Below are 25,899 nucleotides of genomic sequence, written 5' to 3' on the forward strand. Positions count from 1 at the left end.
CTTTGCCCGTGCCCCACCCTGGGGAGCAGGCTCGCCTTCCCCAGGGACTTCTGAAAATCTTGGCTCCCAAATTAGCAACACCATGGGCTAGGAGGGTGGGAACAGCAGCCGCAAGCCCATTCTCCAGCAAAGAAGGTGGAGGCACAGCAGGATCTGTACCAACTGACCCCAGGATCTGTTCTGGTCACTGGAGGCTAGCCTTGGGGTGGGCGCATGCACACTCACATATGTTTCCACATGCTCATGTGTGCACATGTATGCACACTCAGACACACACGCTTGCAGAATACACACCTGCCCCCACACACACGGACACTTACGCACACAGACACACATGCACCTGCCTGTATATGTGTGTGTATACACACACATGCACGCAGAGTACACACATATCCGCCCGTGCCCATGCACATGCACCCAGACTGCTTCCAGCCCCAGCCCCGCCCCTCCAGCGGCTGGGTTTCCCAGCAATTTCATGCGGCATTTTCAGCAGAGTTTCCCGGTCATTTCATGCGGGTTTGTCTTGGCTCCTGCTGATGTTTTAGGTGAGGTCTGCCACAAGTCCTACACGCAGTTCTCCAACCTGTGCCGGCACAAGCGGATGCACGCCGACTGCCGCACGCAGATCAAGTGCAAGGACTGCGGCCAGATGTTCAGCACTACCTCCTCCCTCAACAAGCACCGGCGCTTCTGCGAGGGCAAGAACCATTACACGCCGGGCGGCATCTTCGCCCCGGGCCTGCCCTTGACCCCCAGTCCCATGATGGACAAAACAAAACCCTCCCCCAGCCTCAATCATGCCAGCCTGGGCTTCAACGAGTACTTCCCCTCCAGGCCACACCCGGGGAGCCTGCCCTTCTCCACGGCGCCTCCCGCGTTCCCCGCACTCACCCCCGGCTTCCCGGGCATCTTCCCTCCGTCCTTGTACCCCCGGCCGCCTCTGCTACCTCCCACGCCACTGCTCAAGAGCCCCCTGAACCACACCCAGGACGCCAAGCTCCCCAGCCCCCTGGGGAACCCAGCCCTGCCTCTGGTCTCCGCCGTCAGCAACAGCAGCCAGGGCACGACGGCAGCTGCAGGGCCCGAGGAGAAGTTCGAGAGCCGCCTGGAGGATTCCTGTGTGGAGAAGCTGAAGACCAGGAGCAGCGACATGTCAGACGGCAGTGACTTTGAGGACGTCAACACCACCACGGGGACCGACCTGGACACAACCACGGGGACGGGCTCGGACCTGGACAGCGACGTGGACAGCGACCCCGACAAGGACAAGGGCAAGGGCAAGTCGGCCGAGGGCCAGCCCGAGTTTGGGGGCGGCTTGGCGCCCCCGGGAGCCCCGAACAGCGTGGCCGAGGTGCCTGTCTTCTATTCCCAGCACTCATTCTTCCCGCCGCCTGACGAGCAGCTGCTGACGGCAACGGGCGCTGCCGGGGACTCCATCAAGGCCATCGCGTCCATTGCCGAGAAGTACTTTGGCCCCGGCTTCATGGGGATGCAGGAGAAGAAGCTGGGCTCGCTCCCCTACCACTCGGCGTTCCCCTTCCAGTTCCTGCCCAACTTTCCCCACTCCCTCTACCCCTTCACGGACCGAGCCCTCGCCCACAACTTGCTGGTCAAGGCCGAGCCAAAGTCACCCCGGGACGCCCTCAAGGTGGGCGGCCCCAGTGCCGAGTGCCCCTTCGATCTCACCACCAAGCCCAAAGACGTGAAGCCCGTCCTTCCCATGCCCAAGGGCCCCTCGGCACCCGCATCCAGCGAGGAGCAGCCGCTGGACCTGAGCATCGGCAGCCGGGCCCGCGCCAGCCAGAACGGTGGCGGGCGGGAGCCCCGGAAGAACCACGTCTATGGGGAACGCAAGCTGGGTGTCGGTGAGGGGCTGCCCCAGGTGTGCCCGGCACGGATGCCCCAGCAGCCCCCACTCCACTACGCCAAGCCCTCGCCCTTCTTCATGGACCCCATCTACAGGTATTCAGCACCCCAGCCTCACTGGTTCTCCCTGGGGCGGGGCCACGGCAGTGCTGGGCGGGCTCAGTGCATGGTGGTGTCTCTTTCAAGCTCCTCCAAGGTCGTCCCCTGGCCTTTGCTGACTTCAGGAAGATGCCCCTGTTTTTGGGGGGGGGGGGGTCTGCACCCCTCAGGAGGATGCCTGGCTTGTCTGTTCCTAAGCTAGGTGCCTGGCCCGGGCCGTGTTTGGGAGGCCAGGATGGGTGCTCCCAGACACGTTTCTTGCACTGATGACCACTCAGACATCACACAGCTGGTCTCGAGCCCCTCCTGTTCAGGAACCCCCACCCCCGTCCCAACCCCACCCTTCCCCACCCCTCTCTCCAGCTGTCGTCTCTGGTCCAGATCTCCCCAGCCCCCACCTGCAGAAGTCAGAGGGGCCTGGGCTGAGTGCTTCCTGCCCCTCCTGGTGCGCTCCTGCTCCTCCTGGTGCGCTCCTGCCCCTCCTGGTGCGCTCCTGCCCCTCCTGGTGCGCTCCTGCCCCTCCTGGTGCGCTCCTCCCCCTCCTGGTGCGCTCCTGCCCCTCCTGGTGCGCTCCTGCCCCTGGAGCCACAGAAGCAGGGGGAGTGGGGAGGGGTCGTCTTTCTGGAGGCCCAGGGGAATCAGAGAAGGAGCCAATGGTCCCTGGAGGGGAGAAGGAGGCCGGGAGGAAGCAAGCACTGGAGGGTTTTCTAGTTTTCTAGACCCCAGTGCCCCCGTCTCTGATGCCCCTCCTGGGGAGAGGCGAGTTTAATGCCACTCCCTAATTTCTGGGCAGGTTTGCCCCTCCCTAGAATGCAGGTGGGTTGGGAGAGTAGGGCCAGTCTTGGGGAGGGGGTCCTAACCCCACCAACACCTCTCCCTGTGCTCTCCGCTTCACCATGTAAGGAGACAGGCAGGCAACCCTGAGCAAGTCCCGTCCGAATAAAGCAAAAGCGGCCAGTCCTAGACATGCTGGGGGTGCTGGGTCTCGGAGCGGGGCGGCAGATTTACCAAAGCGTTCTCAGTGACGGGAAAGAGTTTCCCAAATCTAACTCTCAGACCAGGCAGACAGAGAAGAGCAGGCCGCCTTCAAGAGCCGCCAGGCCAAAGGAGGGCCAGCGGATGGCTCTGCCCGCCGCCTCTGTTTACCACAGGAGATTTGTATTGTGATTCAATGAGCAGGCTTGTCACCGGCATCTGGGGAAGGTTCTGGAGCTGTAATCTCCAGCAGCCCTGGAGGGTGTTTAGACAGGCCCCTGTTCGGGCGCCACGGGAAGCCCCTGGTAACCTCCCCAGGACAGAAACCTGCTGGTCACTCACGTTCATCAGCACACACGGGCAGCACACCCATGTGTGCCAAGGGCTGAGTCAGGGAAGGAGGGGAGGAGGCCTTGAGCCTCCAGTGTGAGCCACGCTGTGCTGTGAGCAGATCCAGGGACCCCCGTCAGAGTGGTCCCCACTCATGCAGGGCTGACCGGCCAGTTAGCGGGAAGGAGGCTGGGGTGCACAGGGCCTTCAGACAAGACTGCAGCTGTGTGCACTTAGTACCCAGGAGTGCTGGCAATGAGGGCTTAGTACCCATGACATGCAGGGGTGCTTGCAGTGGGGGCTTAGTACCCATGACATGCAGGGGTGCTTGCAGTGGGGGCTTAGTACCCAGGACATGCAGGAGTGCTGGCAATGAGGGCTTAGTACCCATGACATGCAGGGGTGCTTGCAGTGGGGGCTTAGTACCCAGAACATGCAGGGGTGCTGGCAGTGGGGGCTTAGTACCCAGAACATGCAGGGGTGCTGGCAGCCAGGGGTCTTTCAAGGCCCTCAAGGGGAACTTGGAGGTGTGGGAGGTGTCTGGGAACCACCAAGGAAGATGTTCAGGGGCAAGTGGTAACAGGGAGGGTCCGTCTAGGGGTGCAGGTGGGCTGGACCCCCAACATCCCCAAGGCCCACAGAGGAGTGTGGTCAAAGTTGGGGCAGCCCCAGCGAGGCCCACACCATGACCTTGTGACTGGCCGGGCATATGGACAGGTGGGGTGGGCAGCTCTGTGGGGCGGGTGGCTCGGCAGGGCCGGCGGCTCGGTGGGGTATGTAACCCTCTGTGCTGTTGTCCAGCAGGGTAGAAAAGCGGAAGGTCACGGACCCCGTGGGAGCCCTGAAGGAGAAGTACCTGCGGCCGTCCCCGCTGCTCTTCCACCCCCAGGTACGTCCTCAGTGCAGACCAGGACGCCCTGTAACCCACATGCCAGGGGCCCCACCGCCCGGCTGCTGAGGCTCAGCGGCCAGGCTGGAGCCTGAGTTCCCATCCAGGCCACACCACGCACAGACGCCCTCAAAGGCAGAGAAGGATTCTCCCCCTGTGGCCCCTCAGGTCACTGTAGGCTGGAGAGGTTGAGGACTGAGAGCGATTCTCACGGGGCCGCCCCAGGGACCTCTCTGACCCCTGGCTCTGGGCTCCAGGAGGGAGAAGGAGCTTCACTGGAGTCGTGGGCAGAGCCTGGAGGATCGAAGGCAGGGATCGTGAGTGAGGGGAGCAGCCTCAGGTGGCAGCCCCAGGACACAGCGTGGGCGCTCTCTCCGGGGTGCACAGGACCTGAGTGTGTTCAAATGGACCAGAAGAGAGGAAGGGCCTGAGCATGCAGAGAGGGGCATGGAGCCAGGCCCCAGGGAGGTGGTGGGCAGGGGGTCTGGAAAGAGACCCAGAGGGCCCCCCAGTCTGGACAGGCGGGTGCAGACCCTGCCAGGCCTGGAGTCGCTCCTGCCTGCCCCTGAGGCCACATCCTGGGAGCAAAATAGTGGGTGGGCAGCATGGCCAGGGCAGAGTCTCCCCAGTCTCCTGTCCCCTACTGACTTGGTCTCATTGCTGGGAGCCTGGCCCCTTCCGCAGGGCTGTGGGCTGCACCTGGAGGGCTGCACTCCGGGGGTCGTGCAGTGGCCCTGGCCCTGACAGACCGCAGACCAGGCCGGGGCATTGTTCTGTTTCTTGGCCTTCCCCGCCGTGGACGGGGCCCCCCACCCCCGGTTTGTGAAACCTGCACCCAGGCTGAGCCCGCTGTGGACGGGGCCCCCCACCCCCAGTTTGTGAAACCTGCGCCCAAGCTGAGTTCACAGCTAAACTTAGTGCCTCCCATTGTTTCCCCGGGGCCGTGGAGTTTGGTTAATAACTTCCCCTGATTTTCTTCGGGATGGGCTGGAAAGAGCCACGAGCCAGCCAGGCGCATCCTGTGTTTGTGTTTGTGCGGGGATCGAGGCCGGGAATATCTGATTGGGCGGAACAAGCCAGGCAGGAGAGGCCCACCCAGGCCCGAGGAAGGGAGCCTGGCGGGGGGCAGCTGCCATTGTCCCTCCTGCCTGCTGTCCCCACAGGCCTGCCACCCCCGTTGCCTGTCCCTGCAGCCCGGAGCCAGAGGTGGGGGTGGGAAGAGAGAGATGACTAATAAGTCACCAAATGGTCTAAGGTTGGGCCATCACTCGAGCAGAAGGCACCAGTTACTAACGGCCTCGACAAAGCCCAGGAGGCCATGACTGTGCGGAGACCTCAGTCCCGCTGCTCCGGGCTGCGGACGGGCTGGTGAGGTCCACTTGATGGCTCAGAGAGCAGGGCAGCTTCGATCTGCCCATCACTGGTTCTCATCAAGATGAGAACATGCCTGCCTCCCAGAGGCGGGAGAAGCCTGACCTCCACGGCCTGGGTGGGGCTGGAAGGGGCCAGAGGGACACTCGTGTCCGGCCACTGTGGACGGACACGAGTGTCTACCTGTTCATTTCTTTCTGGGTATTTTTATTGTTACCAGTCAGTTGTTTCCCAAATAACAAAACGTCCCCACTACGGAGTCGTGTGACCTCCGGGAGCATTTGTAGAAAGCCCTCTGCTCCCTACCAGCAGTGGTTGGATAAGTCCCTGGCAAGCAGGTCTCCGAAAAGCTGAGTGCCAGGCACTCGGACTCTGAGAGGCCCCAGCTGTGTGACGGGATAGTTTTGTTTGCCAGTGGGCAGCCAGGGCCAGGGTCTTGCTGTAAATGGGCAGGTCACCCCCATGGAGCTGGCTCTGAGCATTGCCCAGTGGCAGCGAGCCCCACATGAGGGCCCTGGATGAGGCAGGTCCCCACCTGCCCTTCTCCTCACCCCCACACCCATTCTGTGGAGACTGGGTGCCAAGAACCCACACCCTGGCCAGTTCCTCCCAGTGACACCAGCACCTGGGGAACCCCCAGGCTCTCCCTTCCCTCTGCATCTCTATCAGTTCCTGCCTCACCCTTGCCCTCCCTCACCATCCCCTTCTCTGGGAGCTCCCAGGGGAGGCGGGCTATGAAAATACCTGTTTAGCAAAGGTGTCTGGAGGCTGGAGGTGTGGTGCGGAGGCCCCAGGTTTGTTCCCTGTGTTGCCTTTTGCTACCCCTCAGGTGATGATGAACACTCTTCCTTTTCAGCCCCTACGCAGCCCCCTACAGGGCCTGGCACACAGCAGGTATCACAGCCCGTCTCCTTCTCCATTGGGAGCTACTCCTTATTTTCAAAGAGAAAAGGAGCTGGGAGAGGCGGGGCTGACACTGAGCAGCTCCATCAGCCCAGCCCCTCCCCTCTCCTGTCACTATTGTCGGAGACCTCAGTGGGGCCAGGACAGTCTGGTATTCTGATGAGAGCTCTGCCCACTGGGTGAAAATGACCAATCCCATGCTTCCACTCTCCTAATCGAGCAAGCCCTGGGCATCTTCAGGGAGCAGAGAGGCAGCTCCTATTGCCCATATCAAATTGCCATGTGTCATGTGACATTTGGCGTTATTATTTTGAATATTTCCTTTGTGGGATTAAGTCTTAAAGAGGCTGTTGAATTCCTTAGAACTTTGCCTGCAATTATAGCATGCCACCACGTGGTGGCAGTGGTTCGGCAGGCCCACAATCTATGTTTTAAACTGAGATTCAGGTTGCTATTTTAATTTTTCAAGACTAAAAAATGAAATGTTTGATGTTAAACTAAATGTAATTCTACATTTAACCCAAACTAGCCAACCAGAAGTGCTGGCCAGGAGTCAAGTCAGCTGGGCATTTTGCCGGCCTGGGTCGGATAAGGGGTAATCATAAACATCAGCTATCCATTTCACTCAGGTCCCGCCCAAACCAGGCAGTGAGGCTGATGGCTAAAGGTCAGTTTCAGCTCCTGCAGGCAAGACCTTAAACTATAAACGAGGGACTCAGGGAAGAACAAGAGCAGGGCTGGCTACAGAAAGGTGTAAGAATCCAACCCAGGGTCCAAGAAGATACTAGGAGACCATTGCTTCCAGTGCCCACCTGAGCACCCTAAGATATGCTGTTGTACAGAACCCCCAGCAGTGCATGCCCTTGAAAACAGGTGAGAGTCAGCTGAGTCCATAACCTCCCACTCTTATGCCTACAGATGTCAGCCATAGAGACCATGACGGAGAAGCTAGAGAGCTTTGCAGCCATGAAGGCCGACTCGGGCAGCTCCCTGCAGCCCCTCTCCCACCACCCCTTCAACTTCCGGTCCCCACCCCCAACACTTTCTGATCCCATCCTCAGGAAGGGCAAGGAGCGATACACGTGCAGGTGAGGGGCCCTAGGGTGCTGCTGGGACAGCCCTGTTGGGGCTCAAATGCTACCCCTGTGGCTGTGAACTTATGCTTCCAGGAAAAACTCAGAGTCCTGGCCACAGGAAAGCACAGCACCGTAATCAGTTGGTTATCTGCTTGAGGTCATGCTTTGCAAATAAGTGACATGGGTGGCCTCCCCTGCCTCACGCCATGCTGTGCTCATGTGAGCTCAAGAAAATGCAACCTCACCCCAGCTTAAACTGGGAAGGCTGGGGCTGGGGTGTGCTGGTCAGTGACTAACCTCAGCGCTTGGAGGGATGGGCAGTCCAGTGCTACAGCCTCAGCCAATTTCTGCAGTGTCAGGATGACACCCTCCCAGCCACCCTGTGCTGGTGCAAGCCCGTCCAAGTCTCTGTTGGAGCCTGCACTGTCCAATGCCAGACTGAGGGGCCAGGTTGCTTCAGAGGACAGGGGCTGGTCTGTCTACTCCTGTGGCCCATGGCAGGCTGCTCTGTAACCGAGGCTGGGCTTCAGGGCTGTAGAAGAGACTGAAACCGGGATCCTGGGATGGGCCCACCTGTGCATCAGGTGTGAGACCCTGAGCATTAGCATGAAACCATTTCTGGGAAATGGCCTTGTGAACCTGCCCTAATCCTCCCTCACCCTTCCCACCTCCCTCCACCCCAGGTACTGTGGGAAGATCTTCCCCAGATCAGCCAATCTCACCAGACACCTGAGGACGCACACTGGGGAGCAGCCGTACAGGTAGGTGCCGCCCGGGCCGAGTGTGGGGTGGGGCCACCTGCCTCCGTGCACTGCTGACCCACTTCTAGGAGTCAGTGTGCCCTTCCCAGGGCTCTCTGCTGGAGTGAGCAGGCAGTGGGCGGGGCCGGGTGCTCAATTCTGGTCATTTTGGCCCTCCCCTCCGGGTCTCACCAGGATGTTGTGAGGATGAGGCAGGAGGTGCCCAGGAACCTTCTGGAAGGCATCTGCCTGGCTCTCGAAGATGTGAGGGAGCAGCTCTCCACCCACCCTAGGGTGTCCATTGGGCAGGGGATCCCCATCAGAGCAGGGTTGAGCAGAACCATGGCCCAGAGGGTCCACATGGGAGAAAACCTCAGCTTCCCCACCCCAGCCCAACTCCGTTCATCTCAGCTACAGCCATAGCTGCCCCCACACCCTCACCCCTGGTGGGCTAGGGAGTGGGCTAAAGGCAGGGTGGGACTCTGCACTTGGAGCCCACCAGGGATTCTAAGGGGTCCCAGGGACAGCCTGGATGGGAAGCGGTGCGTCTGATTCCAGGATCCCCCTGTGCTCCTCTCACCTGAGGAGCCGGCTGCCACCTGCAGAGAAGCAGTCACACAGCTCATCAGGATGGGGAAGGCATTGAATTTGGGGCTCACAACAGCCTCCCAACAGGCTTGTCATCCCGTTTCAAAGATGAGGGGCCCGAGGCTCAGAGATGTCCCATGAATCACCAGGGTCAGTGCCTGGGAGTGGGCATTTTAAGCGAGAGCCCCAGACAATGGTAACTGGGAGGCAAAGGAGGAAACGCTGGTTTTCTGCCAAGGTTGGTTTAGTGACACATGCAGGGTGTGTCTGTTCACAGAGGCCATTGGGGATAAAGAGTGTTTCACACGACTTAAGTTGACAGTGTAAGATTTCTGTCCTCTGGCCACACAAAGCTAGAGGGACCACATGGTAATGCAAGCACTGGGGACTCTGTTTGTGTCTCTATCCCTGGGGAAGGAGACCAGCTGAGGCACCTGTGCATGTTTTGGTCACTGACCCCCACTCTGAGACACAGCAAGCATCCCCGGCTGCTCCAGGGCTGTGTCCCAACTCGCAGGGTAAATGACAGCTCATACTACTTATAGGTCATCTGTTCAATGCTCACAGCCCTCCCCAACTCACAGGCCCCCCCTTGCCCACCCTTCAAAAAATAGTGACTTACAACTTAACAAAGGCTAGCAACAGAAAGATTTATTTGGTCTGGTCCCCTCCCAGAAAATGAGCTGTGTGTTTTTTCTGTAATGAGAGCCGACTTCTGGACAGCGTTGTGTGCTAAGAGCCCCTAGAGGGTTGGGGTGGTGTTTATAGAAGAATTTAATTATCATTGATTTCTTTTGCTCTCTCCAATCTGTGAGTTTCGACTTTGGTAACAATAATTGCTTTGCAAGTTTGTGTTGCAAATCCTGACTTTATCTGGCTCAAGGCAGGTCTGTGCCGAGGGGTTTGGAGCGTGTAGCTTTCCTTTTGATACCACTGGCTTTGATAATCTGGTTTCTGGACTGGCTTTGATAATCAGAAGGATTTTAAGTTGGAGGAGGGAAAGTGCTGGCCATCCCCAGAAGCCCGCCAAGAGGAGCCCAAGCCCCCCATGCCCACCCCAGTGTGAGCCCCTTCCCGGTGCCAGCACCCACGCGTGTGCCCGCCGCATGTGCGTATGTGTGTGCCCTGGAGAGGTCGGGCTGACGCAGCCCCACGCAAGCAGGAGGAAGCGGGCTTCTCATGGGTTGCCTAGAGCGATCGGGTAATCAAACCAGATGACATTGGAAGCCTCTTCCGTTTAGGTCCTTGCCTCAAATGACCTGAAATCATTCAGAATGTGTTTCAAAGCCCTGCGGTAGGGAACGTAGAGCCTTTGGTGCACCAAATACATTTCCTGGAGGTAACTTGGCCCCTAGCTTCTCCTGGCCTCAAGGTCTTTGAGTGAAGTGGGAAGGTGAGATTCAGTTAATGTCACTCTTATTTCTTAAAAATAAAAATAAAGCACGTAGGCTTTGTGGGATTTGGGTTGGAGAAGCATAAACATTGAAATGGGAATGGGGAAGGGGGCTGCTCCTTGGTCTTCATCCTGACGGCCGGCCTGGAGGTCTCTCTGGGATGATGCCCAGTGGAGCCTGGAGTCACACCCTGGATGCGAGCCTGCTCGGGCTGCCCAGGACTCCTGCCGGGACCCGAGATTCCCGCCTCAGGGCTGCTGGCTCCCTGGTCTGCCGTGTGCTTCTGTCATCCCCCCAGGCTCAGTCCTGCCTTCTGTGTGAAGCTGGAGCATGCAAGGGCGGTATAGTTGTGCTTCCATCGGGGGCTGCAGGTGGCCCATGCCTGTCCTTTCCTTTTTAGTTTTATTTTTACTGCTGGGTTTCAAAATACCTTCTTTCTTCCCCTTCCCTCCCTTTTACAGTCACCAAAAGCAGTTCCCCCTGTAGTGGTTGCAGGAGACCCCACTGGATCCCAGGAAGGATGCTGCTGCCCAGGGCTCAGGGGCTCAGGGGCCCTGGCCACCTCCCCTTGACCTGCCCATGCTCTGTTGTCCCCCTGCCAATGGCTTCCCTGGGAGTGCGGCAGGCACTGTCACAGCAAGGTCCTCTCAAGGCCTTCCGCAGTGCGCTGGGGCCAGGCTACCCTGCACGTTCTCCTTCCTTTTGGAGCTCACAGGCATGTTATTTTACACAGTGAGGCCATCAATTTCACCGGCCGCTTGTCAGCTTATTTACAACGCAGACCCCAGCTGCTCGGAGAACTCTGCTCCCTTGCAGCCCTCGGCTCACGGCTCCCCTAAATTTCAAATGGACTTCTCTCTCTGGGCCATTTATTTAGATTAGAAGCAAGAGAGAGCCACGTTCAGGGCTCTCTGCAACCAAATAGAATGCACGGCCCCGTCCGTGGCTCTCCCCAGCCCCAGAACTTCACACAAGGGACTTGCTCTCCAGTTTCATGAACAAGCTTCTTTTCCAGTCCCGTTTCTCACCTCGGATCCCCAGTTGCGGGGTTTACACAGGAGCCATTGGGTGGAGTTTCTGCAAAGGTCGCTGCATTTCCAAAGAAACCAGGAACCGAATGAACTGTGTGTGAGCACACATTCAGACAGACAAGCAGACACACTGGCAGGCAGACAGGCAGGCAGACGGGCAGACAGACAGTCAGGTGGACAGACAGGCAGACAGACAGGCAGACGGGCAGACAGACAGGCAGANACAGTCAGGTGGACAGACAGGCAGACAGACAGGCAGACGGGCAGACAGACAGGCAGACAGGCAGGCAAACAGGCAAAAAGCAGACAGACAGACTGGTAGGTGGACAGATAGCCAGGGCGGACAGGCAGGAAGACAGACAGGCAGATAGACAGGCAGGCGGACAGACAGACAGGCGGACAGACAGGCAGACAGGCAGGCGGACAGACAGGCAGACAGACAGGCAGGCGGACAGACAGGAAGACAGGCAGGCGGACAGACAGGAAGACAGACAGGCAGGCAGACAGACAGGCAAACAGGCAAAAAGCAGACAGACAGACCGGTAGGTGGACAGATAGGTAGGGCGGACAGGCAGGAAGACAGACAGGCAGACAGACAGGCAAGTGGACAGACAGACAGGCAAACAGGCAGGAAGGCAGACAGACAGACAGGTAGGCAGACAGACAGATGGACAGACAGGCAGGGCAGACAGATAGGTAGGCAGACAGACACATGGACAGACAGGGCAGACAGGCAGGAAGGCAGACAGACAGATGGACAGGCAGGCAGACAGACAGGTAGGCAGACAGACAGATGGACAGACAGGAAGGCAGACAGACAGGAAGGCAGACAGACAGATGGACAGACAGGAAGGCAGACAGGAAGGCAGACAGGCAGGGTGGACAGGCAGGAAGGCAGACAGACAGGCAGATGGACAGACAGATGAACAGACAGGCAGGCAGACAGGCAGGCAGACAGACAGGCAGACAGACAGGCAGACTGGCAGGCAGACAGACAATCAGGCAGGCAGACAGACTGGGCTGCGTCCACATGCCAGAAGGGCACATGGCCCCAGCTGGGTGGGAAGCCTCTGGCTGGGCAGGGCCTGAATTTGCATCTGGGCTGGAGACGCAGGGTCCAGTGTGTCCTTTCTCGGCAGTCTGTCAGCCTCAAAAGCAGGGCGGTCCCAGGGCCGGGCACCACCGTTCCACTCTAAGGATGTATCAGGGTGGGGGATGTGAGAAAATGCATTCGGGGGTGTAAAATCCCTCCTTTCCCGGAGATTGTGTGGGACATGTCGGGTAGGGGGGCACCCAAGCATCTCCACCCCAGCTGCCGAAACGGCTCCATCCTCGACCTTACTCTTGTGTGAGTTCACAGGCCGAGTAAAACAAAACTGCAGCGCCGCCCAGGGCAGGCTTTGTGGATGGCCGGTACAAGCCAGGGCGCTGCCTGTCACTGGGCTGTGGGAGGAGAGGCTGGGACCTGGGTACCCGGAGGCAGCTCAGCTGACCTGGGGAGGAGCAGGGGCTCCCAGAGAAGCCCACAGGCCGGGCCCCTGGGTTCAGGAGCAGAGAAGGTTGAGGGTCACTTCGGGGGAGCTTGGGGACTTCCATCACAAATGGTTCTTTGCCTGTCTCCCGTGGAAGAGGCCCGAGTGAGCCTGACCTCTGGCAACAGTTGGAAGATTTGGGAACTGAGTGGATGAAGCCTCAGGGCAGCGCCAGGGGCGAAGTGGGTGGGACGTGGAAATGCCATGGCCAGGTGTGGGAGAGGAGGGCCCTTCTCCTGGGACTGCCTCTGTTCTCTAGGGGACCCATTATCAGACAGACTTCCTAGGTTCTACCAGGCAGCTTGGGGAGCCGGGGAGACTCGCAGGCTCTGAGATTCCAAGGACAGTTTCTCACGGCCACAGCCCCTCCGTGTGTGGAACGCTGAGCTCCTGGGCCCGGCGGCAGCACCCGGAAGGTGCGGGACTGCAGCTTCCTGCCTCAGGGAGGCCCCTGCGGGTGTGTTGATGGCGGTCAGACTCCCTCGCCAGGCTTTTGTGATAGCAAACGCCAGTCCAGGCCCCTCCTGTACAGGGCAGCACCGCGCCGAGAAGGCTGAACCACACAGCCCCTCCCGGTCTGGTAGGCCAGGACTCCCGAGTGTCGCCAGGCACGTCCCCATCCATGTGACAAGGGCACATGACCTGTATGCTGCACTGGAGCGGGCTACCAGCACCGGTCGGGGCAGGGTGGGGCCTCTCCGAGTCCTGTCCTCTGTGGGAATGAAGGCTACTGTGCTTAAAACAGCCACGCCCCCTTCGGGTGAACAAACCCTGCCCAGTCCTGGTGCCTCCACAGAGGCTCCCACAGAGGCCCTGGCCTGGTCTCTGGCTGCTGCCAAGCCCCCCCTGCCAGAATCCTGCCACAGTGGATGGGCTTTCTGCGTGCTGTGCCGTGGACATCATGGAGCTTGTTTTGTTTTCAAAATATGAAAATGCATGATCATATAAACAGAATGTTCAAGTGTGTGTGTGTGCCTCTGGGATCAGATAAGCACCCCTGCGGGCGTTCTGATAGCCAAGAGCACACACAAATGTGCACACACAGGCGGGGCACACATGCACACGCCAAGCACACACGTGCAACTGAAAACCAAGCAGTCAGGGTTCCCTTCACCGTCGCCCAGCCCAGCCAGGTGCCTGTCAGTAAGCCAGCCCTGCCTGCCCCGGGTGCCCCCCCAGGGAGGAGGCTGTGTCTTCACAGAGGCAGCGCACGTGCGTCTGCAGAGCTCGTGGGGTTCCTCCTTAGCTCATGCCCAGCTCCCCCTCTCCGTTTCAGGCGTGATTTTCTTGCTGCTCAATGCACGTGTTGCTCAGGCCCCCTAACTCTCAGCCCCGCTCTCCAAAATGAGAGAGAATAACCCTCCCTTTTCCTGCCTGCAGGGTCACCACGTGTGGCTGTGAAGGTCACTCCCAGCGCAAGGGCCCCATGCTGAGGGGGAACCTCCACACACAGCCCTCCTCGATCACTCGTTGTGATGACTTTCCAGCAGCAAAAGGCCTTGCTCTGCTAAGCTCAGTGTTAGAGTCCTGCTCTGCCTGATGCCGTGGAGGCCAGATGGAGGAAGGGGGTCTCATCCCAACTTTCCCGTGTGCGTGGTGCAGGCTGGCCGCAGCCCTGCCCACCCTGAGGGAGTAAAGATAAGCCGAGCCCGGAGCTGGCAGTGCTCAAAGGGGCCAGTGTGGTCTTTGTGTCCTTAATAGAGGAGGCAGCCAACAGGTAGCAGCCTCCAGGGCAGCCCCCAAGCCCTCCATGAATGGATTGGCAAACTGAGGCTCCAAGTGAGGTGGGGCCTGCCCAGGGGCCCCCAGCCACCTCGAAGGCTGGAGGAGGAAGGTCACAGGGAGCTGGTCTGGGTGCTGGTCTGTGGAAGCCTCCACCTGGGAGACTGGCCCTGCCGTGCGTCTTTCCATGGAGCAAGGCCGCCCTCCGGAGGCTGCAAGGAGCACGTCATCCCCGGCAGCCCACCTGCCGGCCGCGGGGCCTGGGGACCAGGGAGAACCAGACAACAGAGGGCGGGAGACGCTGGAAGGTCGGGGGCACCGCCTGCCCAGGGGACGTGGGACACTCTCCGGGGGGATCCACCACCCACAGAACAGTAGAAGAATGAACCCCTGCTTTTTTTTTTTTTTTTTTGAGACAGAGGCTCTTTCTGTCACCCAGGCTGGAGTGCAGTGGCGCGATCCCTGCTCACTGCAAGCTCCGCCTCCCAGGGTCACACCATTCTCCTGCCTCAGCCTCCTGAGTAGCCGGGACTACAGGCACCCGCCAGCATGCCCAGCTAATTTTTTGTATTTTTAGTAGAGACAGGGTTTCACCGTGTTAGCCAGGATGGTCTTGATCTCCTGACCTTGTGATCCGCCCACCTCAGCCTCCCAAAGTGCTGGGATTACAGGCATGAGTCACTGTGCCCGGCCCTTGAACCCCTACTTCTTGAAGTCAGGGCTGTTTCTAGGGACAGCTTCCCCAGGACGCCTTTGGCTCTCCAGCTGGGATATCCAGCAGCCTCCGGGACATGGCAGGGCAAAGCTGTGCACGGGGCACGGAGCAGGGACACGAGCTCCCTTCCTGCCACCTTCTGTGGCCCGGCCTGCCAGGCAGAGCCAGAGCCTGCGCTGAGGAGTGCGTATGCCTCTTCCAGGTGTAAGTACTGCGACCGCTCCTTCAGCATCTCTTCGAACCTCCAGCGGCACGTCCGGAACATCCACAACAAGGAGAAGCCCTTCAAATGCCACCTGTGCAACCGCTGCTTCGGGCAGCAGACCAACCTGGACCGGCACCTCAAAAAGCACGAGCACGAGAACGCACCAGGTGGGCCACCCACACGGTCAGGCCCCACAGAGGGGGAGGGGAAGAGGAGGGGAGGGGGCACCGGGCAGGGAAGAGGGCCACAGACGATACCTCAGGAAGCCAACAGGCACCCCTCAAACCGTAGTCATTCAAGAGAACCCAGAGCTCTCCAGTGTCCCTAAGAAACCTGCCTCCCTAAGAGCACCCCAAGTGTGCACTGTTCGCGGCTGGTTTGCCCCATGGAGGGAGGGGATCACCGAGAGGCCACCGCCTGACGCTCTCTCCCCTCCGCAGTGAGCCAGCACCCTGGGGTCCTCACGAACCACCTGGGGACCAGCGCCTCCTCTCCCACCTCAGAGTCGGACAACCACGCACTTTTAGATGAGAAAGAAGACTCTTATTTCTCAGAAATCAGGAACTTTATTGCCAATAGTGAGATGAACCAAGCATCAACGCGAACAGAGAAACGGTAAGAAAACTATCTCGGGTTGGGCAAGGTCTGGACCCGGCCAACAGCCCTGCATGGCCACCCTCAGAGGACCCCAGCACCAGCCCCTGGCACATCCAGAAAGGCACAGTGGGGGCCTCACCACAGAGGGTGAGGTCCCCGGGCTCTGGGAACCTGGGGAAGCTGTGCTGTCTGCCTCAGTTCCTCCACCTGGAGAGTCATGAGAGTAAGCACCCCTGGGCTTACTGACCTCACTATTAACAGATATGTGCGCAAAACACTAGCCAGGTGACCAAGCTGGCCACAATTTCAGCTGTGCCTCTGAAACTCGAGGACATTTTGATTTAATCTGAGGCACTAAAAGTTTCCAAACCAAAATGCTTCACCTTGAAATACACACATGCACACACATACACATGTGTACACATGTGTGTAATACACATGCATGCACACACGTGCACATACGTATATGCCCCGTGTACATGTACACATTCACATGCACATATGCACACAGAGATGCACGTGTGTATACATGTGTATACATATGCAGGTGCATGCAGGTGCCCAAATACAGACATGCACATACAGACATGCACACACATGTGTGCATAACATGTGCGTGCATAAACATATCTGCATAGATCTGCACACATGCATGTGCACACATGCAAGTACATGCACATGGACAGTGTGTGCACATACACGTGTGACAGTCATGTGCATACACATAGAGACACATGTACATGCATGTGCACATGTGCATATAAACACACAGAGCAGCAGAACAATGGGGGGATTCAGATCCAAGAATATTGGCACGTGCTCTGTGCAACCTGGGATATCAGGGCTCCATGTGCCCCACTTACTCTGGGGGAGCCTTCAGACACCCTAGCAGAGCTGCTTCCTGTGTAAAAGCTAAAGCCAGGCCAGCTGACAGAGAACCGAAGATGTTCCAAACTCTTAAGAGGCCTGAGGGGGTGATCCCCTGATTCTACAGAAGGGAAAACAAGGCCCACAGAAGTGAGGTGCATTGCTCAGGCCCAGAACCTGGAGCCAGAACCCGGGCTCTTATCGCACTGGCCATGGGTGGTCTAAGGCTGTGTACCCGCAGGGCCCAGCTCACTCCCTACCACCTCCAGCAGGTGAGGAAGAATCCCCCTGAAACCCGGGCTCCCTAAGAGTCCATCTGCTCCTCCAGGGCAGGGCTGCGTCTTCCTGTCATTGCTTCTAGGAGAGTGGGGGTACCTGGAAAGAGGCGTCCAAGCAATAAACACAGGAGGCAGTTGGACACTGGCTCTGGCAAAGCCACGTTCCAAGTCTGTGCCCCTACTAGGTAGGTGAGCTCGCCTGTAGGGCCCTCAGCATCTTCTTCCATCAGAGCCCAGGGCAGGCTCAGAGGAGGGGTCGGGGGAGAAGCTGGCCATGGCCATGGTCCCAAAAGCCTCACCTCCACCCTGCTGCAACCCCACCTGCTCTGCAGCCCCAAGGTTGTCCCTGCATTCCCCGCTGGGCTCCAGGAACAACGGCCTGAAGGGAACTCAGCTCTGGCCATGCTGAGACAGCCGCACAGGAGCTGTTCGTGTTCCCTGCAGCTGCGTATCAGACCCATAAGTGCCATGGGCCAGGCCTTACCTACACCCCACAGCCCTGTCCTCAGGCACGATCCCCTAAACTGCAGCTCCCAGAGCAAGACCAGGCAAGGAACAGGCGAGGATTCTTCGATGGCATCCTTGCCAGGGTGAGCCCAGGAGCAGGAGTGTGTGCAGAGGCTGAACCACCTGGAAGACAGCAAGGCCCCCATGCCCCAAGCTAGGGTGGCAGCCCGGCCATACTGCAGAAGCCCCACCAGGACAGAGGGCTGTCTCCAGGAGAAAGACGTGTGGCTGGGCCTCCCCATCGCCATTGCCAAGGCCCACCATGCCCTGCTCCTCACAGCCCTGGGGATGGGGACAAGGGAGGCTCTCAACACTTCAGAACATACGGGCACGGCTGGCCACAGACCCAGGCCTTCGGAAGGCCCGTCCTGCAGAGGCAAAGTCCCCAGGTCCAACTGGCCTTGTCCCGAGAGCCCCCACGTCACTGTCGAAAATGAGAATAGGGCAAGATGGACATAGGCAGCCAGTCCCTGGGGTGGCGGGGCGTTCCCTGGGCCTCCTGCGGAACCAGCTCCTGCCCTTTGCCGTCAGAAAGGATCCATGCCTGTCGGGCATCCTGGTCCTGCAGCCCAGCGAACCCCTGAGTTGAATTATGTCCCTCAACATTCCCAGGTGGAAGTCCCAGCCCCCAGCATTTCAGAATGGGACTCTCTTCAGAGATAAGGTCTTTAAGGAGGGATTAAGCAGAGGCCACACTGGAGTAGAGTGGGCCCCAATCCAGCGGCACTGACAGTCTTGAAAAAAGGGAGAACTTGGAGAAAAACACGCGGAGGAGAAGGCCAAGGGAAAACGGAGACGGAGGTCAGGGTGATGCGCCTCCCAGCCAAGAGTCACCTAAGAGGGCCGAGAGTCACCAAGGATGGCCAAGGAGGGCCAAGGGTCGCCAAGGATGGCCAAGGAGGGCCAAGGGTTACCAAGGATGGCCAAGGGTCGCCAAGGATGGCCAAGGAGGGCCAAGGGTCGCCAAGGATGGCCAAGGAGGGCCAAGGGTCACCTAGGAGAGCCAAAGAAGGCCAAGGGTCGCCAAGGATGGCCAAGGAGGGCCAAGGGTCACCTAGGAGAGGCAAAGAAGGCCAAGGGTTGCCAAGGATGGCCAAGGAGGGCCAGCAGCAGCAGGAGCTGGAGAGAGGCCAGGGACAGATTCTCCCCCAGAGTCTCAGAAGGAACCCGGCCTGCCCTCGCCTGGATCTTGGACTTCTGGCCTCAGAGCTATAAAGGCATCCACGGCTGCTGCTTCAGGCCCCCATACTGTGGGGTTTGGTTTGGGCAGCTCTGGGAAACTGACTGTCCTCCCTGTTGGAGCCGAACCAGCCACCAGGCCCTGTTCTGTGTCCGAGCCGGACACTCCGCTCCCCAACACTGGATAGCAAATACTCTGTGCACAGGGGGTGTGCAGCAGACATAAAGAGGGCAAAGCCCCTGCCCCCAGCTGGCGGGGATTCCATGCAAACCCACGTGGGGCCACCAGATGGATCTCACGGCACATGCCCATGTGATAAGCCTGGGCTCTCACCCTGCGCCATCTCGTCCTGTCCTCGGAGTGGACAGGGAGGGGCATGTCCTCGGGTCATCGAGAGGGCACAGGCCCCAAAGACAACCCCACCCAAGGGCACCTCACCAACAACCAGGGTGAGAACCAGGACCCAGATCCCAGCAGCTCCATGGCTGAGGAGATGGGTGTGTATACAAGACGCTCCCAGCACCCAACATAGGCAACCAGGACCGAGGAACTGTCCTCAAGCCCTGAAGCCTGCTGAGTTCTGTCCATCCTGGAAGGCAGAAAGACAAGAGATAGAGACGTGGCATCTGTGGAGAGCCAGGGGATTACGGCCTCCCCAAGCCCAGTTCCTGTGCACACAGGCGAGTCTGAGACATGGAAGTCAGTCACTGGGAGACGCTGTCACTTTCTTGCTTGGATGCCAAGAGCAGGACTCCTGCATCTCCCCTGCACTGTGGGTACCTCCCAGGGCGGCGGGGGGCAGTGCCCCCAGGCAGAGTGAGGACAAGAAAGAGTGGCCCTGGGGCTCTGGGCATGGACAGTCCAGGAAATGCGTGCCCTGCCCTTTGCTTGGGCCCGTCTACCAGCATGTCCAGCACCTGCCCGGGGGCCCTCGGCTCCCCTGGGGCCCAGCCCACCCAAGACACAGCTCTTGGCCATGAACATGAAGATGAGCCAAACTCTAGTGGCTCTTCCTGAAAGAAATGAGAACGCTCAGCCACGCCCATGCACACTTTGTTCTTTTTTTAATACTGAGGAACCGGAGTGGAGGGGTCCGCCAGGCTGCAGTGACCCTGGGGGAAGTCAGGAGAGCCCTGGGCTGCAGGAGAGTCCCCTCAGGCTCTGAAGCAAGCTTGTCCCGGTGCTTTCAGACTGCTGACAACAGGCTTTGGACCCTCACTCTCCAGATCCCAGAGAGCCCTCCGGGGCTCCCGGCTCTCGGGCCAGTGCTCACGTCCTCAAGTTGTCAGCCTGAAATCCTTCCCCCCGAAGTCTGCCCTGAGGGTGCCTCTCGTGCAGTGCGCAGTCCCTGCACCAGTGCAGGACCAGCTTCCCCACAGGACTGCCCACCTCTTGCTCCCCAACACCGCCTGGCCCTGGTGCCCTCACGGCCACAACAGCCGCCTGCCGCTGGGCCTTGCCCCGCCCCCACCACCTTGAGCACTTGTCCTCCTCTCCTGGGATCGCCCCAAGGCCTCCGTGCCTCTCACTCTGCAGACTCAGTGGCTGGGCCCAGGGACCGGTGGGAGCTCCCTCAGGAAGGGGGCTGAGGGTCGTTGGGGGAGGCAGTGGGGGCAGAGCCGAGTCACCAGCCTTTGGGGGTCCATGGCAAGGAGAGAGACGCCTGAACTTGGCCAATCTCCTCCTGTGTCATTTCAGGCCGGAGATGCAGGACGTGGACGGCAGCTCCCAGTGTCCAGGCCTAGCCAGTGAGAAGCAGGAGGACGTGGAGGAGGAGGATGACGATGACCTGGAGGAGGACGATGAGGACAGCCTGGCCGGGAAGTCGCAGGACGACACGGTGTCCCCCGCACCCGAACCCCAGGCCACCTATGAGGACGAGGAGGACGAGGAACCACCCACCTCCCTGGCCGTGGGCTTCGACCACACCCGAAGGTGGGGGCAGCCGTGTGCTCCTGGACGGGGCAAGGGGGGAACGTGGGCGTCCATCGGGAGGGGGACCTCCCTCTTCAACCACTCGTGAGCCTATCCCAGGCTCAGCCCCTACTCCAGCACAGCCACCTCGGGGCTCCTGCACACAGGCCAGGGCAAGGCTGAGCCACGGGCAACAGGGTCAGGGGCTCTCAGCCCCCCACCCACCCCCAGGGGCCCTGGAGGCTGGAAGCAGAGTGTGGAGGGGAAGGCATTTCCCTGAACTGAGCAGACGTGGAGGCCCCCAGCCCTGCAGCAGAGCTGCCTGTCAGCCTGGGACAGCGTGTGCAGCCCCTAGAGGGCCGTGGGCACAGGGGCCAAGCACCCACTATTCTGTGCCGGCCAGAGCCACTTCCCCATATCCTCAGTGTTCGCTGCCAGTATCAGGCTTGGGCGACACTGCCATTATTCCCAGATCCCCCAGGAGGCCCTTCGGAGGTGGTGCTTCCTCCCCAGCCTGGATGCTGCCCCTGAGTCCCGGGAGAGGGAGCCCCGGGCCTCCCGGAGCTGCCTGGGGTCTTAGAGCATTGAAGCCTCCTTCTCCACCCTCCACTCGAAAGATCTGAGCCCCCTGCCTGCTGCCTGATGTGTGTGCACGCACTCACCCCCGCCCTGACCTCTGTCCGTCACTCTCCTGCATCCGTGTGGCTTCCCGTCCAGGCGTCTGTGTGTCCGTGTGTCTGTCTCCCTGTGCATGTGGCTGGCAGAGATGCAGTGGCGTGCATGCAGGCCCGGAGCAGGCCTTGCGGCATCAGAGAGGCGGCCAAGGCCAGGCTGCTAACAGCAGGCCCTCCCTCTCCCCGGTCATTGGTGCAGGTGTGCTGAGGACCATGAAGGCGGTCTGTTAGCTTTGGAGCCGATGCCGACTTTTGGGAAGGGGCTGGACCTCCGCAGAGCAGCTGAGGAAGCATTTGAAGTTAAAGATGTGCTTAATTCCACCTTAGATTCTGAGGCTTTAAAACATACACTGTGCAGGCAGGCTAAGAACCAGGTAGGTACCCACCAGAGCCCCGCCCCCACCCCACCTGGCCTCCTCAGCCAGGGGACAGCCAGCACTCACCTCCCGCCGTGGCCCTCCCAGGCCTGGGGAAGCTCTGATCACTACTAACGCCCCCGTGCTGCATCCTCCAGATAGGCCCCAGTGACCACCGCCCTCCCGCAAGCTGGGGTGCAGCAGGGAGGGGCTGAGAGCCGATGACCCTGGCGGGACCCTCACGAGGGAGCTCACTCGTGGACACGGACAGCTCACCTTCCTGTGGTCCTCAGTGGGAAAAGTCTGTGAGCAGGTTTCTGGCCTGCCCAGCCACCTTCGTCTCACTCCCTCTCTGAGCTGGGCCCCAGTGGCCTGCAGTCCGGATTTTTCCCACGGGAAGAGCTGTCCAGCCGGGCGGTCTCTGCTTCCCGGCTGGAGCTATGAGGTCAGCAAGGGCACCAGGGTTGGCCCCAGGTGCTTCTCAGCTTCTCTCCTTAGGGCAGGTGGCCCCAGGGCCCTGCCCACGCATCTCTCCAGTCTATAGGGACTGGGGGTCTCATTCAGCTCTCTACAGCCCTCCCAGAGGAAACAGGTCCGCCCCAGGTCTCAGCAAAAGCCATCTGCGTGTCTGTCTTTGTCTTTTTACTAATTCTGTCTGGAGTGTTAACTCGGGTGGGACAGCGTTGGGCTTCCCTACCTTCCTTGCCCTTAACCCACACACGACGCTCCCCGAGTCCCATCCCCACCTGCCCTGTGCTGGGGGCAGAAGGATGTCCCATGAGCTAATGCCTGGAAACATACCTGCACTTCCTAAGAATCCCATTGGCCCAGAAATGCTGCACGTCCCTGTCCCAGAGGCAGCTCTTTGGTGTCCCCACGGTCACCAAAACAGGCCTCCCCTGGCAGGGGTGGCTCTTGTTGACCCCCAGGGCCCTCCTAGACCAGACACGTGTCTGTAGTTTCTGCTGATCACCAAGTGGAGAAAACTTGGGAGGAAGGGGTGGGAAGGAGAGGAGGCTTTGAGGGGGAGGACCCCAAAGCAGCCAAGGGAGCTGGTGTGCACAGGAGGCCCCGCACTGGCACCCCAGTGTCCTGGCATCACTCAGAGCAGCGGGTGGCCTTCCTCCCTCCCACTGTCACGGCTGCTCATGTCTTCCTCTTCCAGGCTGCGGAGAGAATCTGGATCTCTTAGTCCCTTTTGCTCCCTCTTCCCACTGTGGACCAGGGCGAGGTTGAGCCAGGCCAGGGCTGCGGGAGGCTAGGAACAGACGAGGCTCGGCCCTGCCGTCCCGGATCAGTCTGTCCTGCCCGCACGCTCACCTGCCTGTGTGAAACAGCCCGCCCTTCCATGCGCTGCCTGTCTGGGATGGCCCGCCCTGCGCACGCACTCACCTGCCTGTCTGGGATGGCCCGCCCTGCCCACATGCTCACCTGCCTGTCCTGTGTGTGTGTCATCCCCTCCCCGCCAGGCATATGCAATGATGCTGTCCCTTTCCGAAGACACTCCTCTCCACACCCCCTCCCAGGGCTCTTTGGACGCTTGGTTGAACATCACTGGAGCCACGTCGGAGTCTGGAGCATTTCACCCCATCAACCACCTCTGACGGGCTGGGTGGCCGGGGGCCGGCGGCCAGAGTGAGGGCACCAGCCGCGGAGGACAGAGGCTGATGGGGCCGCGGAGGACCCCGTCCCTGCGTGTGGCCACTCCTCAGCATCCTCCCCACCCACCATGTTTCATTCCGACTTTTCCAGTGGAAACTCAGACCCCGAAAGTCCCTAAAGCAGCCGTAGAATCTCACAATCTCCAACGATTGGTCTTGAGAACACTGTTCAGTGATGGCTCTGCAGGCGGCCGTCCAGAGACAGCCAATGGAGCTGCCTCGCAGAATCAGCCAGTGGGCAGGTGGACGCTCTGCTGAGACACAGAATCAACCCGTGGACAGGTGGACGCTCCGCTGAGACACAGAATCCACCCGTGGACAGGTGGACGCTCCGCTGAGACAGAAGCTGGTGGCCACTGCTGGGTGCCTGCGTGGGGTCGCAGAAGGGAATGGATAGACGGGTGTGCTGGAAAGAGAGAGATCACTCAAATGATTTTTATAATGAAATGACAAGAATAACCCTTTTGGTAATCGTATTGACTACAGAGTCTATTTAAGCATGTGGTTTTAAAAATAGACAGTATTTTTTAAAAATCAAAAAATGACTTGCAAATTGTTTTTTAAAAGTAATTTTGCATTGCTTTGAAATTTGAGCTCGTTTGCAAACCCAAATCTGCCTGGGAACCCGCACTGTGCCTGGGTGTGTTCTTTCTACTGTAGATAATGGAGAAATTTTCTATCTCTGTCCCTATTTGTATACACCAAGGTGACGCTGGGTGCCCTGAGGCAGAGCAAGAGGCATGGGACCACACCCGCGAACCGTGCAGACTGCTGAGGGAGTCTTAGACAGGGTGCCCTGGGCTGCAGGCCTGCCCGAGGCTGGGATGGGGAGCATGCCTGCCATCATGTGACATGGAATTGGTGCCAGGGCCGCCACGTGGCCTTCAGAGGAATCCACAGGCCCCCACCTAAGACCCCTCAATTGTATGGGGAAGTCGAGGGCCCATGGCTTGAGTCCACCATGCAGAGATGTGGCCGGGCACCCACCTTCCTTCCCTCCTCTGTCCCTGCCTTGGCCACCCCACGCCGGAACCCACCGCCGTCTTCTGAAGGCAGGGCCTTGGCCATGTCCTGGGTCTCCCAACTCCCACCTGTCCCCAGCCTCTCCGGTGTCCTCCACGTGGCTGCCCTGGGGAGCGATCCCAGCGGATGGCTCCGGGCCACCAAGCCGTACCTGTGCCTGAGACTCCGGATGGACGACACAGTCACCACGTCACTCTTCCTGTGCGCTCTTGGTGAGACACAGCTTGAGAACAGAAGGGCGTCGGGGGAACCTGCCGCAAGCAGCAGAGACAGCACAACCCCCGCGGCCCGGCCGCCTCCCTCTCTTGGGATGCAACTTCTTCCCCACTCAGATGGGCTTTAAATTATTCCCATAGGGGCCAATTTCAAATAATAATTTTTTCCCTGATGGAATTTACCTTAATCTGTATATAACTTGTAATTTTTTCTAATTCATTTCTTTTCTTATTTTATTTCCTCCTTAACAGTATTTTTGGCATTAGACATTCTTATTGTGAAGAAATAATGTTAATATAAGTATCTGGTGAAGGACCAAAACCGTGTAATAAGGTTGTGTGTCGTGTGGGAGTGGGGCGATTTTTTATGTGCCAAATACCCCCGTCCCCCCCCCATGAATCCTGCTGTCCCTGCTGCCGTTTACCAGACAATCATATGTTTTTGTTAAATTTGCGTTTCAGTTGCATTTGCATTTAAGACAAGTGTTCTATTTATTTCTTGTATTGTTTGGAAGAAAAAATCATGATAGTGTCCCAACAAGAAGAGAAAAAAAACGCCCACGTTGCCCTTAAAAAAAAAAAAAGAGCGTAAATACAAACAGGAGTGGTGCAAGCCGCCTTGGTGTGGGTTTGTGTCACGCGTGGACATCTCAAGCTGTCCCCAGCGGTGACAGGAGATGTCCTGGCTGCTCCAGGCCAAAAGACAATCGTCTCTGTGGGGGCCAGGCGGTCCAGGCTTGCACTGAAGACTTGCCATGGGGAGGTTCCTGTAGGAGCCTCCACCTGATGTATCACAGTGAAGGGGACCCCTCCCACGCCACATCTGCACAGCGTGACAAGATGGGACCCACCTGTGCGTGCGCTGGGGCCACGTGCGGCCTGGGTGGCCCCCCGGGGCAGCGGGGGAGCTGCCTGCAGAAGAGCCAGCTGGCGTGTCGGGAAGGATTCAGGATCTGCAAACACAACCGTTCAGGCCTCCTTATGCGTTTCCACAACATCCCCTGGGTCAGACCCACCAGGTACCGCATAGGAATTTCCAGTTTTCCTTGATCTAGATGGGATTCTTGTACAAATTCAACCTCGGACATAAACACCCCGTTTCTGTAAACCCAAATTATATGATTTCTTCTGCGAAAGAGTAAGGTGTGTGCTTTTTTTTTTTTTTTTTTTTTTTTTTTTTTTTTTTTTTTT

General features: G+C 59.0%; 1 protein-coding gene across 2 annotated transcripts in view; it reads left to right on the forward strand.

Moving 5' to 3' along the window:
* The window catches only part of PRDM16 (PR/SET domain 16), a 360,644-nt gene extending 336,056 nt beyond the window's left edge, over nucleotides 1-24,588 (forward strand). Inside the window, exons 9-18 of one of the 2 annotated variants that reach the window (XR_003121231.1) lie at nucleotides 546-1,962; nucleotides 4,072-4,159; nucleotides 7,352-7,521; nucleotides 8,193-8,270; nucleotides 15,434-15,603; nucleotides 15,877-16,051; nucleotides 20,564-20,800; nucleotides 21,653-21,827; nucleotides 23,279-23,712; nucleotides 23,793-24,588. Coding sequence is in view for 1 of the 2 variants with exons in the window: in XM_025397533.1 (XP_025253318.1) it covers nucleotides 546-1,962; nucleotides 4,072-4,159; nucleotides 7,352-7,521; nucleotides 8,193-8,270; nucleotides 15,434-15,603; nucleotides 15,877-16,051; nucleotides 20,564-20,800; nucleotides 21,653-21,827; nucleotides 23,336-23,413 (2,588 nt within the window). In the remaining variant the exon portion in view is untranslated. Of the gene's footprint in view, nucleotides 1-545; nucleotides 1,963-4,071; nucleotides 4,160-7,351; nucleotides 7,522-8,192; nucleotides 8,271-15,433; nucleotides 15,604-15,876; nucleotides 16,052-20,563; nucleotides 20,801-21,652; nucleotides 21,828-23,278; nucleotides 23,713-23,792 lie in introns of those variants that run through there. The other variant, XM_025397533.1, reaches the window with a different exon arrangement.
* Nucleotides 24,589-25,899: the final 1,311 nt, after the last annotated feature.

The sequence above is a fragment of the Theropithecus gelada genome, chromosome 1 (assembly GCF_003255815.1).
Source record: "Theropithecus gelada isolate Dixy chromosome 1, Tgel_1.0, whole genome shotgun sequence".
NCBI classification, from domain to species: Eukaryota; Metazoa; Chordata; class Mammalia; order Primates; family Cercopithecidae; genus Theropithecus; species Theropithecus gelada.